The sequence below is a fragment of the Muscardinus avellanarius genome, assembly GCF_963383645.1.
Source record: "Muscardinus avellanarius genome assembly, chromosome: 5".
Taxonomy (NCBI): domain Eukaryota; kingdom Metazoa; phylum Chordata; class Mammalia; order Rodentia; family Gliridae; genus Muscardinus; species Muscardinus avellanarius.
In genome coordinates this window covers 90,562,519-90,579,063 of record NC_137790.1, presented here as the reverse complement: position 1 = coordinate 90,579,063, position 16,545 = coordinate 90,562,519, and the positions used below count along the sequence as shown (strand labels likewise).

The following is a 16,545-nucleotide window of genomic DNA, read 5'->3' as shown; positions in this document are numbered from 1 at the left end:
GCCTCATACAAAATAACAACCTCTTTGACTAATATAACTTGGAAAAGCTATTGGAGGATACTTGGTCATCTTCTCTCTTTATTCTACATTTCAAGTTTTTCCCCCCAAGATGGGAAATGACAACCTGAGAAAGCAATACAGACACAAGAAAGAGGACTCTAAGTTAAACTCAGCATGATCCTGAACTCAACAGGTAAACACACAGCGGAGGCAAGGCTTCACCTCTTTGAACCTGTAAATAGGATAGATCAGGCACCACAGTGGTTGAGCATGAAAGGAAGCAAACTGAGTTGACTTTTTGGTGTTTCAAACCAGACTCTGCAGTCATTTTTCATGGGTGCGAACTGTCTCTATTCTCACTTTGTGACGTGGGCAAGTTTCTTAACTCATTCAGTCCCATCATCCCAGATGTAGAGCACCTACTAAAAACTTAAATATACTACTTATAATAACTTTGAAGTAATTTCTATGTTTTAGAGTCCCATTGAGAAAAGTAACAGGTAAATGATTAGATCACTTGAAAATATTTTTAATTTCACTGTGGCAATGGCATAACTTTACTACTAAAGTTACTTTTACTAAATATCCAGCTGAACAAATTATTCTATCTATAATTGATCTGCAGTATAAGAACTGTACTCCTGAAAGTATTTTGTAGCGCTAGGTTGTCATTTTTTTCTCCAGGAATGCACCATATTTCAAATGATCAGTGTTCAACAATAGCTCTCCTGTAATCAAGAAACAGGGACAATGTACACTGCAGTTAAGTGTAGTGTACTGCATTGCAGCCCCAAAACTGTAACATCTGCCTGTGACTATTTTTTGACAAGGTATGACCTATGTTTTCATACTCCAAAGAATATATTAGGAAAAAAAAAACACTTATTCTGAATGTTTGAGAAAAATAAAGGATTCATTGATGTATTTCAGCCTGGTAGAAATTTTGAAAACATATTGACACCTGAAATATACAATGTACTCTAATCTGCATTAAATAAGAACAAATTTAAAGTACTAAATGTGGATGAATTATAAACACTTTTAGGAATTCTTATGCTTTCAGGTTATTATTAGCTATCTTCCATAAGAAATGTTAGATTTGGGTGTATCTATCATCAAAGATTCAATGTCAAGAAATCATTTCCAGGAGTTGAAAAGTATCATACATTTTTTTTTCTCTGTGGTACTGGGGATGGAACCCAGGGACATTCTACCTCCGAGCTATACCCATCCCAATTTTTCATTATTTATTTTATTTTTTTTGTGGTACTGGGGGTGGAACCCAGAGGCTTTCTACCTCCGAGCTATACTCTCAGACATATTTTTTATATTGGAAACAGGGTCTCACTAAGTTACTGAGAGCCTCACTAAGTAGCTGAGGCTGGCTTCGAACCTGTGTTGATCCTCCTGTCTCAGCCTTCCAAGTGCAGTGATTACAAGCATGCGCCACCATGTCTGGCCTTATTTATTTGTTTGTTTGTTTATTTATTTATTTATTTATTTATTTATTTATTTATTTATTTATTGTGGTACTGGGGTTCCTGGAAGCCCTTCTACCTCCAGGTTACACTCCCAGACCTATTTTATATGTTTTTATTTTTGGAAACAGGGTCTCTTAAGCCAGCATGGCTGGCTTTGAACCTGCGGGATCCTCTTGTCTCTGCCTCCCAAGCGTGGGGATTATACCCCTGCACCATCATGCCCGGCATTTATTCTTCATTTTAAAACAGTGTCTCACTGAGTTGTAAAAGGCATCACTAAGTAGTAGCTGAGGCTGTCCTTGAACCTCAATCCTATTGTGTCAGCCTCCCAAATACTAGGATTACAAGCATGCGCCACCACGCCAGGCATACCATACATTTTTGCAACAATAATGAATGGCAAGAGAATATTGAACATAGCTGGACGTGGTGGCGCACACTTGTAATCCCAGCGCTTGGGAGGCTGAGACAGGAGGATTGCTCAGGTTCAAAGCCAGCCTCAGCTACTTAGTGAGGCTCTCAGCAACTTAGTGAGACCCTGTTTCAAAATAAAATATAGCCGGGCGTGGTGGCGCACGCTTGTAATCCCCGCGCTTGGGAGGCAGAGACAGGAGGATCGCGCAGGTTCGAAGCCAGCCGCGTGCGCTGGCTTAGGAGACCCTGTTTCCAAATAAAAATGTAAAAATAGGCCTGAGAGTGTAGCCCGGAGGTAGAAGGGCTTCCAGGAACCCCAGTACCACCAAAAATAAAATAATAAAATAAAATAAAATATAAAATAGGTCAGGGGTGTAGCCTGGAGGTAGAGGCCCTGGGTTCCATCCCCAAGAACTCCCCCCACACACACACACAAAGAGAAAATACTGGACATAAAGGTTTTATTTTTTATTATTTACTTATTTATTGCAGTACTGGGGATGGAACCCAGGGATATTCTACCTCTGAACTACACCCCTATTCCTATTTTTTTATTTTGAAACAGTGTCTCACTGAGTTGCAAAGGGCCTCACTAAGTAGCTGAGGCTGTCCACATGTGCCACCACACCCAGCTCTTGAACATAAAGGTTTTAAAATTCATCTTCTAATACGCCTAATTTAAAAGTCATGCGTGGGCAATCAGAGAGATACAAATTAAAACTACCCTGAGATTTCACCTAACTCCAACTAGAATGGCAATCATTCAAAACACAAACAACAACAGATGCTGGCGAGGATGTGGAGAAGTGGGAACTCTAAGACATTGTTGGTGGGATTGCAAATTAGTGCAACCACTTTGGAAAACAGTATGGAAAATCCTCAGAAGAATGGGAACAAACTTACCATTTGATCCAGCAATACCACTTCTGGTTATTTACCCAAAAGAAATGAAACCAAACTACCAAACTAATGCATGTGTATCTATCTATGTTCATAGCTGCACAATTCACTATAGCCAAACTATGGAACCAGCCAAGATGTCCATCAACAGATGAATGGATTACAAAACTGTGGGATATGTACACAATGGAATTTTACTCAGCCATTTAAAAAAAAACTCAATTACATCATTTTCAGGGAAATGGATGGAACTGGAGGACATTATGCTAAGTGAGATTAGTCAGTCACAAAAAATAAGAAATCAGATGCTTTCCCTAATATGTGAAAGCTAAGGAGAAATGGGTCATAGGAGGAACTCTAGATGAAAAAGGAAATCCTATAGAGGAACAAACAAGACAATTTAAATGAGGGAATGGGAAGGAGAAAGAAGGAAAATCTCTAAAACACACAATGTACTTAAATATATCGAAGTCAACCACTAAGCCAAGCAAGGGAAGAAGGGATGGGGAGGGAATGGGGTGGGAATTGGGTAGGGGCTAAATGGGTGATATGTATATGTATGTCTACACAAGTTTTTTACCCCAATATGATGTATGAATATAATGCACCAGTAAAAAATTAAAAAAATAAAAGTCATGCATACAATTTTGTGTTTCTAAATAATGCTTGACAGCAGATAATATGATGATCAGATATTACAGATTTTTTTTTTTTTGCAGTACTAGGGATATAATTCAGGGGCACTCTAACTCTGAGCTACCCTCCTGGCCCTATTTTTTATTCTTTATTTTGAAACAGGGTCTCACTGAGTTGCAAAGTAGCTGAGGCTATCCGTGAACCACTATCCTTCTGTCTTGGCCTCCAGAATGCTGAGGTTACAAGTATGCGACACCATGCTCATCTTATGGACACAATTTACTAAAACAATTTATAAGAGGTAAGCATGTATGATTTGCCTATCAATTCTGGACACTGGGTATTGTTATAACTTTAATTTGTATCATGCAAAAAGTGCTTGTGAAGGATTCAACGATGATCTTTTATTTGGGAGTAAATGCCTGAAGTGGTTCAGAATCCACAGGCAGGCTCTAGTTTTTTTTTTTTTTTTTTTTTTTTTTTTTACAATTTATTCCCCAGTAATGATTTTTTATACCTTTGAAATACTGGATTCTAAGCTGTAGCTATCATGAGGGAAAAAAGCCTAAACAAGTAGCCCCTGAAACTGATAACACCAGTAAAGAAACAAGCAAGAGGGAAACACATCACTACAGATTCAATACAGATAATAAAATCCTCATTGTAAAATGATTATATAATAAATGTGTCATTGTTGGAAGAACTACAACACAGTGGAACCATTTGGTAAAGCTCAAGTATAGAAAAAAGCAATAAAGAGTAGAACCACTGTGCCTCAGCCAAAGGTAGTGGGTGACCACAACTTCATTGGTGGTGAGGATACACGTGATGAGCTTGTTTCCCAACACTTCACTTCTATTAGAGGTAAAAAATGGTAATAGCCTTTGTTCACTTGAATAATTGATAAATGGATCATAAATGCAAGAATAATTCACAAACTTGCTAACAAAGGTAAAAAGAGCTGGATTTCAAAAGAGGCAACTACTTGGTATTTCTAAAATGAGGCAACAAGAAGCCACCAAGAGGAAGAAAATGAAATATTCCCCAATATTCTCAGACCTACTACTATCTAAGATGATACCAGATTTGATATGAGAAGCCATGTTATTCTCAAATAGCAGGAACAACACCCATGTCAAAAACAAGCTGTGTCATGCAAAACCAACACATTGTCAAAATATATTATAAAACTTTGCTTGAAATACTTTGTTCCTTTCCACCAAAATTAATTGTTGAACAGTTCAGGAAAGTCATTTCCTTGCATAATGTGTAATGTATAAAAGAATATCATATTGTCCCAATTTCCTATTTATAGGACAATCTGTTTTTATTTTTAATGATAATAAAGGATATATTATCATACATTATAATCTTATAATAAGTATCATAAGATAATAAAGTCTAGATTATGATATTTAGCCTATTTTTAAAGTATCTGTATCAATTTCATTGAAACATTCGAAGAATTGAAACTTGGTATTTAAGGGTTAAGTACTCCATACCTCAGAAAAAAGTGCTTGGAGTACTTTAAGTACTATGTAAGTGTTAGTGGGTAGCATTTCATTCCTATCCCCATAATGAATTTTCTCTAATGTTTTAATAAAGAGCTCTATTTTAATATAAAAAGAATGACCAGTTGCTGAGGCTGTCTTCAGACCTGCCATCTTCCTGTCTTAGAATTGTTTGTGTTTAAGACAGTGAGACAGTGATGCTTTTATTTGGCAAATTTTAGTGGACTGATTTTAGTCTTAAAACATTAGGAAGACTTCTGGGAAGATGGCGACTGAGAAAAGCAATGTTTGCTAGTCCTGCTAACACTCAATCTCTATTGCCACAAAATCAGTGCTTTTTATAGCCAGAAAACACTATCAGCAGAGAAATAAAAATATGTAAACACAAGGGAGAGAGAAAAAGAAGACTAGAAGAACAACCAGAGACCAGAAAAGAAACCAGCCTGCAAAGCAGAGCTGCACTGGCACCATCATGGCTCACAGAGAGGAAAGGTAAACAAGGAGCTGAAGTGAACAGCTGCGGATCATTTGGGTGTAATTCAGCAGTTCTTTCAGTGCAAAGAACGTCTAAAACTCCCAGTGGCCAAGCTCATCACGCCTTCCTGGGACTTAGAACAGAGCTCAAAACCAGAAAAGAAATATGCCAGCCTCACGGCTGAGGGCGTGGCAGCGGCGTCATATTTCCAGCAGCGTGAGTTCACCACACCCACGACAACTCCAGATCAGCACGCAAAATAACTCTAAGTGAAATTGCGGCCCTTACAGGAGAAATCCCAGCACTGCACCTCCATGGACTTATGCAGCTTTGATAATCTCCCTGGGTCTGAGATTTTGCAGTCCAACCCAGTGAAGGAGTAGTGGTGGCAAAGATACCACACTCTAGTCACAGTTCCTTGTGGGAAAACTCCCAGCTTGGCACCCCCCACAGTCTTGCACAGCCTCGATTAACCCCTGGGTCTGAGACTTTGTGATACAACCCAGTAAAGGAGTAGTGGCGGCTGAGATTACCACAAACTCGAGATCCAGAGCACCCTAAGTGAAGTCGTGGTGACCTGGGGAAGAACCTAGAGAAGGCACAAACTTCTGAAATCATGGAAAAGAGGAACAACAATAGAGCAATGAACGCCCACAACCCCATAATATCAGAACCTGATAAAACAGAAATTCAGAGATCTCCAGAAGATCAAATAAGAAATATAACTGTAGAAATAATACAGGACTTTCAAAAAGAATTTAGAGAGAGTCTAAAAGATATAAAGGATGCAATCATTGAAGTAAAGGCATCAATTCAAACTATAAACAATCAATTAGACCTCATGGAGAATAGAATCTCACTCCTAGAAGATGATCACTCCAAAAACGAAAGCATAATTTATAACTTAGAAAAAAAAATCCGACAGCAGGAATTTGACATTGAAGAAATATGGGACAATTTTAAGAGAGCTAACCTAAGAATAATTGGAATAGAGGAAGGAAAAGAAGGTGAAACCAAGGGATTAATAATCTCTTCAAAGAAGTAACAGCAGAAAATTTTCCAAACATAGAGCAAGAGGTCGATACATAGGTCTAGGAAACTTATAGAACTCCCTTTAGACAGGATCAGAGAAAAGATTCCCCACACCACATAATTGTCAAAATGACCAATGTGGAAGCCAAGCAGAGAATCTTAAAGGCAACAAAAAACAAAAGGCCAAGTGACATTCAGAGGCAAACCAATGAGAATCACTCCAGACTTCCCAAACCAAGTCATGAAAGCCAGAAAGGCTTGGAGTAACATATTACAAACTCTGAAAGAAAACAATTTCCAGCCAAAATTTCCTACCCAGCAAAACTATCTATCAAATTAGATGGGAAATAAGAAGCTTCCATGACAAACAGAAACTCAAGGAATTTATGTCTTCAAAACTAATGCTAGAGAAAATACTCAAAGAGATTAACTACAAAGAAGAAATAGGATACACACACCAGAACCAGAGAAATAAGATTTTCCATCCAGCAGACAACTAAGCAAAAAAGAATAAACAGTCTTTCAAACAGAAATAAAATCTTAACATGTTAGGAGTTAAAAGTTATCTCTCAATAATCACACTGAATGTAAATGGCCTCATTTCCACAATAAAAAGACATAAAGTGGCAAAATGAATTAAAATTCAGAATCCATCCATCTGCTGCTTACAAGAAACACACTTTACAAGTAACAATGTAAAGGGCTGGAGCAAGGTAATTCATGTTAAGTAGCCATCCTAACAAATGTGAAGTAGTATTTCACTATAGTTTTTACTTGTATTTCCTTAATGATTAGTTATATTATGATAATGATGAGTGATATTCATGTGTTTATTGGTCATATAAAAATCTTTGGGGATTCATAATCTATTTTAGTCTTTTACCTATTTCCAGATTGTATTGTTTGCTTTTATTTTTGCTAATTTTTAAGATTTCTATTTGGAATATTAATATACCTTCAGATATAGCATGTGGAAATATTTTATCCTATTCTATCAGTAACTTAATTCTGTTTATGTTGTCTTTGGATGTACAATATTTTTTTTAAATTTTTTATGAAGTTTGCTTGTTTATTCTTTTGTTGCCTGTGCCTTTAGAATCATATCCAAGAAATCACTGCCAATTTCAATGTTGTGAAGTTTTATAACCCAGGTTTTCTTCTAAAAGTTTATAGTCTTAAGATTTACATTTAGGTCTTTTATCTATTTTGAGTTAATATTTGTATATGGTGGTAGGTAAGAGCCCACTTTTATTCTTTTTCATGTTATTATTTTTCAACAATATTTAGTGAAAAGATTATTATTTCCTTCACCAAATGTTCTTAGAAACTTTGTCAAAAATAACTTGACCATATATGGAAGAAAAAAAACCAAACATATCAAAGTTAATCAGGAAACAAAGCATGGGACGGAGGGACGGGGAGGGAAGGGTGAGGGATGGGTAGGGGCTGATTGAGTGATGTGTGTGTGTGTATATCTCCACAAGCTTTTTATCCCATTAATATGTATGACTACAATGTACTAATAAAAGTTTATTTAACAAGAACAACAACAACAAAAAGAATGACCAATGCATCCAGATCCTAAGATCTTATTTCAAACTATATAGACCCATTAAAAAAACTAGTTGGTCTTTGCCTGTTTATTTTCCTCTGAGAATGACTTTCTAAGCCCAAAAGTGTTGGCTCCCACCATGCCTACAGGTATTTGGAATTCTGAGTCGCTTGGGTTCTCTCAGGCTTAGACATTGGCCCTTCGGAACCTTTAACCTTGGACACTTTCTCTAGCTTCCCCTGCATGCTGCTGGCCATCTGCACCTGCAGCCTGAACCTGGATGTTCACATCACTGAACATTCATTCTAAGAACGCTGAGTCCACAGGCAGGTCCTGGAGCTCGAAGTCCTGACCCCCCCAAATGGAGAGTTCCCTTATGTTTCCTCTGCCTGGAAGACAGCCCACACAGTGCTGTGAACTCTGCAAGACAGGTCCAGCAGTCTCCCTACTTCAGAGTCTCCCCTTACATGATAAAAATGTGCTTCTCTTTCTGAAGAGCTTTGACAAACTTTTGTGATTTCTCAAGTTTCAGAAAGAAATGTCTGGCTGGGCATAGTGGCACACCTGTAATCTCAGGACTTGGGAGGCTGAGACAGGACGATTGCATGTCTGGGGACAGACTCAGCAACTTAGCGAGACCCTGTTTCAACTTTTTTTTTTCTTTTTTGTGGTGCTTGGGATTGAACCCATGGGCATTCTACTTCAGAGATATACTTTCAGCCCTATATATTTTTTTTGTTATTCTTTATTTTTAAATAGGGTCTACGTTGCAGAGGGCCTCACTAAGTAGCTGAGGCTGGCCGTGAACTTGTAATCATCCTGTATCAGCCTCCCAACAACTACTGGGATTATAATCATGAGCCAATACACCCAGTTATTTCAAAAATTAAAAAAAAAATAGAGCTAGGGGTGTATCTTGGAGGTATTACGCCCTGTTTTTTTTTTTTTTTTTTTGTGGTACTGGGGTTCCTGGGAGCCCTTCTACCTCTGGGCTACACTCCCAGACCTATTTTATTTTTGGAAATAGGGTCTCTTAACCCAGCGCGGCTGGCTTTGAACCTGTGCGATCCTCCTGTCTCTGCCTCCCATGTGCGGGGATTACAAGCATGTGCCACCACGCCTGGCTATGCCCTGGTTTTAATCTCCACTCCCACCAAAAAAAAAAAAAAAAAAAAAGGAAGAAAGGAAGGAAGAAAGAAAGAACGATCTGCTAATTTCACTGATGTCCAAAAGTTTTCTCCTTCCTTAATTCTTAGAGACCTTTATCCTCCATTGTTTCAAAAGCCTACTCTCTTGGTTACTGCTTCAGAAAAAAAAAAAAAAATCCTTCTTTTTCTTGAATTTGGAAATACAAGTACTCATGCTGAAAGTTTCCAAATATACTAGTTTTTCCTGACACTAACACTTACTAGCCTCATGTGCCTCGTTTTCATTAGTTCCTGAGGCTATTTAGCTCAGAAGACTCTGGTCCCAAGGAGCCAGCAAAATGAATATCATATTACTGTCCACAGGAGTTCTGAAAAGACAAAATTATCAAAATAATCAAGACTGTAGCATCACAGCATGGAAAAAGATAATTTAGATTCAGTATGTATGAAGAACCAAGACTCCTATAAGAATAAGTAATAACAACAGTAATAATAATATTTAATATTTTGGGAGGACCGGGGATGTAGCTCAGTATCTGCCTAGCATATGAGAGGTTCTGAGTTTGTTCCCTACTATCATGAAAACAAAAAAACTAAACTTTTTCATATTAAAAAGGATGAGGTAAAAATATCCTAAGATATTATTATATTAATAATACTTGAAGGAATATGCTTTTTAGAACTCTGGTTACACTTGTGCTTCTCAAAATATTCACAGTGAAAAAAACAGTTATAGGTGTATTTCTTTTTGTAAAATACAGCAGACATGTCATTATAATGTCAAAAAGGTTTAAGTTTCTAAAATTTACTCTCAAGGGTTACTAAGAATGCACATTTACTTATGGGCTGGGAACAGGTTACGAGTCAGCACTTTACATGGATCATTCTATTGGCCTAGACCACTCCCTGGGCTCTTCATTCCCAACTCTGCCTTAGCCTGTTTCATCTTGCTGAGCATCTGCTTGCTCCAAAATCTAACAATGGCATGGCCCAGACTGCTGTGGCCTCAGGTAGACCACTAAGCTCTGGCCTTGAGACCACGTGGTCATGAGGAGCCCAAGGTTGGGACAGATCACCTGCGCTTGCCTGGTGCCTCAGGGGAAGTGAAGGTTAAAGTGACAAATTGGAAATCTGAGTTCCTAATGTGCAAATAATGTCACTGCATCAAATGTAACTCCACTTGTTACCTCTTATTTTCCTGTCCTCATCACAAGTACCAAGAAGAAAACTAATATATTTGGAAACTTCTTTCTGTCCAAAGCAATACCTCTTTTAGGAGGCAAAAGGTAATATATCTTTAAGACCAAACTAACTTACTTACTTACTTTCTTTCTTTTCTTCTTCTTCTTCTTCTTCTTCTTCTTCTTCTTCTTCTTCTTCTTCTTCTTCTTCTTTTTCTCTCTCTCTCTCTCTCTCTCTCTCTCTCTCTCTCTCTCTGTGTCTCTCTCTCTGTGTCTCTCTCTCTGTCCCTTTCTTTCTTTCTTTCTTTCTTTCTTTCTTTCTTTCTTTCTTTCTTTCTTTCTTTCTTTCTTTCTTTCTTTCTTTCTTTCTTTCTTTCTTTCTTTCTGCAGTACTGAGGATTGAACCCAGAGGCATTCTACCTCCAAAGTACGCCCCCAGCCCATACTTTTTATTGTTAATTTTTGAAACAGGGTCTCGCTAAGTTGCAGAGGGCCTCACTAAGTAGCTGAGGCTGGCCAAGAACCTGCAATTCTCCTGTCTAAACCTCCCAAGTACTGGGATCATAAGGGTGCACCACCACGCCTGGCTTGAACTTTATTTTTAATATGTTTTATTTTTTTGCAGTGCTGGGGATCAAACATTGGACCTTATGTATGCTAGGCAAACACATTCCCAATGAACCACACCTTAGCTCTTTTGAGACTGATTTTTTTTTGGTACTGGGGCTGGAACCCAGGGGCATTCTACCTCCAACCTACACCCCCACCTCTATTTTTTATTCTTTATTTTAAAATAGGATCTCACTCAGTTGCACAGGGCCTTACTAGCTGAGGCTGTCCACAAACCGTGATCCTTCTGTTTTAGCCTCCCAAATGCTGGTATTACAAGCGTGTGCCACCAGGCCCGGCTCAAGACTGATTTTTAATAGAAAATATTCTCACCCTAAGCTGCCACTCCACCAAGTCAGTTCCTGTGATCATCTCAGTAACAGGGTGCTCCACTTGAAGTCTTGTATTCATCTCCATGAAGTAGAAATTGTGCTGTGAGTCCATAATAAACTCCACAGTTCCTAGTGAATAAGGTATAATTGTTATCTTTCAGTAGTATACAGTCAGTAGCAAATCAAGATATTCCATGCTGCCTGCATTTAATAGTAAACAATCTGCATTTCATGAAGAAAACACTTCACATTTTGTGATAGAAAATGAGTCTGAGTTAAAAATAGGGACTTGTATAAAATTTAGTGATGGAAAAGTATATTTGGGGTTGTGAACAAATGGTAAACTCAAATTATGAACCACTTTGGCTGTTATAGTAGTGAGAATACGGCTGGACTGTGTGTTACTGCACCAGAGCACCAACACTCCTGGGGCCTCATACCATGACATTCCATCTCAATCTCACTCTGTAGAGAATCACTTACTCCTGCCCCCCTGATTGTGGGCTCTTGGGAGTTTCTTTTAATAGTGCTTTTGTGCCAGGCGTGGTGATACACACCTCTAATCCTAGTACTTAGGAGGCTGAGACAGGAGGATTTCAGGTTTGAGGACAACCTGGGCACGTAGTTTGACTCTCATCAACATCACAAGACTTTCTCAAAATAAAAATAGGACTGGTTGTCTAGCTCTGAAGTAGAATGTCCTGGTTTCAATCTCTGGTTCATAAACAAACAAAAAAGTGCTTTTGTTAGCAGCACACTATAAGACGATTTAGAAACTAAGCCATATGTTAATTAATCCCTCCCCATTTGTTTTTCTTTTATGTAGTGCTGGGAATTAAACCCAGAGCCTTGCACATATTAGGCAAGCATCCCTTAGCTTTATTAAGTTTAGTTTTAGACAATAAATTTTAGGTATTTCAAGTGTAGGTGTGCTGATTTTTGTCAAATAAATAAAATTGTATTTATAAAATAAATAAAATTTCTGATTTTTGTCAGAAAATTAGTAAGGATAGAGTCGACCTTAACAGTACCATCAATCAACCAGATATCATTTACTTGTATAGACTACATCATCCAACAACAGAACACATTCTCAAGCTACCAAAGAACCTTCACCAAAAGGGACCACATTCTGTGCTCTAAGCCCAGAGCACACACACATCTTAACACCTTTTAAAGAATAGAAATCATATGGTGTCTGCTCTTAGAACACAATAGAATGAAACTATAACCAAGAGCAGAAAAACAGTTAGAAATCCCATAGAATGTACAACACTAAGAGTAAACACTAAAGTAAACTATGAACTTTGGTTGTGATGACATGTAGGTTTACTGACTGTAACAACATGCTACTGTGGTACAGGAATGTCGATAGTGCTGAAGGAGGTGTGTGTGTGTGTGTGTGTGTGTGTGTGTGACACCAATAATTTTTTTTTTTTGGTGCTGGTACTGGGGTTCCTGGAAGCCCTTCTACCTCTGGGCTACACTCCCAGACCTATTTTTATATTTTTATTTGGAAACAGGGTCTCTTAAGCCGGCGCACGCAGCTGGCTTCGAACCAGCACGATCCTCCTGTCTCCACCTCCCAAGCGCGGGGATTACAAGCGTGCACCACCACGCCTGGCTACACCAATAAAATTTAAAAACGTGTTGGATATGAGAACTCTGACTTTTTAATTCCATTTTGCTGTGAACTTAAATTGTTTTAAGGAGTATGAGTGTTGTTCAGTGATAAAGTGCTTGTCAGAGCATGAGTGCTGCTTTCAATCCCCTGCACCATAAAAACAACCCCCCCAAAAAAAACCAACAAAAACTGCTCTAAAAATTAAAGTTCAATTACTAAAATCAATTTAGTAATTTAATTTTAAGGCAGTGTAGGAAATATTAAAACTCAACATATATGACTTGAGTGAATAATGATCAGTGCAACGTTTCAAAGGCACATATATACAACCATCATCACTTAAGTGTACAAATATATAAAACATATTTTTTACTAGTGGATCTGGTAAAAAACAAACAAACTTGAAAACCACTGATTTAAAAGTTAAAGGTTTCTCTTATCTTCTGAAACAAAAATAAATTAGTTTTGTCACTTCTGATAGAAGAAAATTTTAATGTACCTGCTCCAACATAATTTACAGCTTTAGCAGCTTTGACTGCAGCTTCTCCAAGTTTTTTTCTTACTTCAGGTTTAATACCAGGCTATGAAAAATATTAAAAAATTATTTTCATTATACAATACACCAATAAAACGTTAAAAATATTTCCATTAGTACATTGCCTTACTAGACATTTCCATCAAAATGCAATACTATGAAGCTGGGCATGGTGGTACACACTTGTAGTCCCAGTACTTGGGAGGCCGAGACAAGAGGATTGAAAGTTCAAAGCCAGACTCAGCAACTTAGTGAGGCTCTCAGCAACTTAGTGAAACCCTGCTTTCAAATAAAAATATAAAATAGGTGTGGGGTTGTGACTCAGAGGTAGGAGGCCCCTGGGTTCTACCATCCCTAGTACTACACACACACACACACACACACACACACACACACACACATACACACACACACACTCACATGCAATACTATGTTTTCATGTATCAAATAACTGCATTAAAAAGATAAGGATAAGCCGGGCGTGGTGGCGCACACTTGTAATCCCTGCGCTTGGGAGGCGGAGACAGGAGGATCGCACAGGTTCGAAGCCAGCCGCGCGCGCTGGCTTAGGAGACCCTGTTTCCAAATAAAAATATAAAATAGGTCTGGGAGTGTAACCTGGAGGTAGAAGGGTTTCCAGGAACCCCAGTATCACCAAAAAAAAAAAAAAAAAAAAAAGATAAGGATAAAAAGCTAATGTTATATACTTCTTCAAGAAACACTTGTCCTTTGCCAGTTTAACTGTCAATACACCAAGTATAATGGTTTTGCTGTAATTTTGTTGAATCACAGGTACTACCCAACATAATTGCTTATCTTCATCCCTGTATATAACTTTCAAAATTATGTGAAAGATTAGACATATCAAGATGAGAATTTTCTTTCTTCTTTCCTCCTCCTCCTCCTCCTCCTCCTCCTCCTCCTCCTTCTTTTTTTGGTGGTACTGGGGTTTCTGGAAGCCCTTCTACCTCCGGGCTACACTCCCAGACCTATTTTATATTTTTATTTGGAAATAGGGTCTCTTAAGCCAGCGCAGCTGACTTCGAACCTGCGTGATCCTCCTGTCTCCGCCTCCCAAGCATGGGTATTATAAGCGTGCGCCACCACGCCCGGCCTAAGATGAGAATTTTCAATGATACTTATTTTGCTTTATAGAACACCTGAATCAGGTGCCCAATGATTTCTTGGAATAAGGAGACATCTTGAGTCTCAAAATTATTAAGCAAGATTGGTAAAGTGAAATAAACATCAATAAATAAGCAAAGTTTTAACATCTTAAAACAGTGTTCTACAGGGATATATTTAAGCAGTCCCTGTTTGAAAATAAGTCTTTACTGAAATTCTTGTTGACATGGTATAATATACCCTGCAACAGATTATATATATATATATATATATATTTTTTTTTTTGGTGGTACTGGGGTTCCTGGAAGCCCTTCTTCCTCCGGGCTACACTCCCAGACCTATTTTATATTTTTGAAACAGGGTCTCTTACGCCAGCACGGCTGGCTTCGAACCTGCGTGATCCTCCTGTCTCCGCCTCCCAAGCGCGGGGATTACAAGCGTGCGCCACCATGCCCAGCCTTCAGATATTATATTTTGAATATATTGTAACAAACTAAGAAATCTTACATCCCTGGTTTTTTTTGAAATACATCTTGAAACAAAGAAAACACAAACAAAATACCACATATTTAACCCCAGGCATTAGCAGGCCAAAAAGATATATAAATCCAAAATGAGTCCTCATAGTTGGCCTTGACCCAGACAACAATCTAAACCATTAAGGCAGGAAAAGGATTGACATATTTTAGGAACATCTGGAATAGTTGTTAAGAGTCCTATCTATAAAACCTATATTCAATTAACCAGATCATTCCATTACTGTAATTAGTTCTAGTTACAATGTCAAATGTGTAGTGAAACTTCCTATCCAGCTGTTTACCCTACATCAGATTCCTGAGTGAGAGGTGATTTTCCCAGATTCTATTCAGAAGGAACATGGCCCTGCTGAGTCTGGCCCCAGAACATCAATGCCCTCCTCCCTCATTTGCAACACTGCAGTGAGGCCCCATCACTGTACTAGCTGTTGTCCAACAGGGATTTGAGGGGTGGGAAGCACTAGATTTAAGGAATACTGATGTGAAAATAGGACCGCACAAGATTTACATTATAGGGAAGCTTTTGAACTTTCTTTCAAGGTCCTTACCGCTGGGGCCTCCTCAATGATCTTCTGATGTCGCCTCTGGACACTACAGTCTCTTTCAAACAAGTATACTGCGTTGCCATGGTGATCACCAAATATCTGGACTTCAACATGCCTATTTAATAGCAAAAACACATATACTTTGTTAAGGGTGATAAATACCACATTCATTAATCTAAACTAGTGGCCATGGAGATCAGGACTCCTCAACTTTAAGTAACATCTAATTGTTTAATTTCATCATCACCATCACCACCATCATCATCATCATCGCAACAATGTACTTGGTGATTATAGCTTCTGGGTAAATTAAATGAAGAGGAAAGGTCAACAATGCAAGAAAGCCACAGAGAAAAAAATCAGTCCAAGTATTTTGTCAAGAGTGTATTAGATGGGTGGGAAAATTAAAAAATAGAAAGGATGATAAATGAAGACAGAAAGTTTGACAACTAGTGGTCCTGGGGATGGGACCCAGGGCCCTGTAATGCTTAACATGTGCTCTACCACGGAGCCGCATGCCCAGCCCTGCTGCTATTTTCTGTTACAGCCATTTAGAATAAGAAACAGAAGAGATGTTTATCATCACTTATCTTCTTTAATCCCTTTCCTTTATGTAGAACTGAGTTTCTGACCTATATAATTTTCCTTCTTTTTGAAGAACTTCCCTTAATATTTCATACAAGGAAGGTCTAGTGATAAGTTCTTTAAATTTTTTTTTTCTTTCTTAATTTTGTTTGCCTGAGAAAGTCTTTATCCTTCACATTTAAACAATGACTTTGCTGGACGCAGAAATCTAGGTTGGTGTTTTTTTTTTTTTTTTAACCTCACTGTCTTGTCTATGTGGTTTCTGATGAGATTGCTTTTTTGATTCTCTTTAAGTAATATCCCCCCCATATCTTCCATTTCTTT

General features: G+C 38.2%; 1 protein-coding gene across 1 annotated transcript in view; it reads right to left on the bottom strand.

The window, feature by feature from the left end:
- MCCC1 (methylcrotonyl-CoA carboxylase subunit 1) overlaps nt 1–16,545 on the bottom strand; it is a gene marked incomplete at both ends in the record, with an annotated part of 74,365 nt that overhangs the window by 32,262 nt on the left and 25,558 nt on the right. Inside the window, 3 exons of the mRNA XM_080696734.1 lie at nt 11,273–11,400; nt 13,395–13,476; nt 15,640–15,751. Coding sequence (XP_080552860.1) covers nt 11,273–11,400; nt 13,395–13,476; nt 15,640–15,751 — 322 coding nt within the window. The remainder of the gene's footprint in view (nt 1–11,272; nt 11,401–13,394; nt 13,477–15,639; nt 15,752–16,545) is intronic.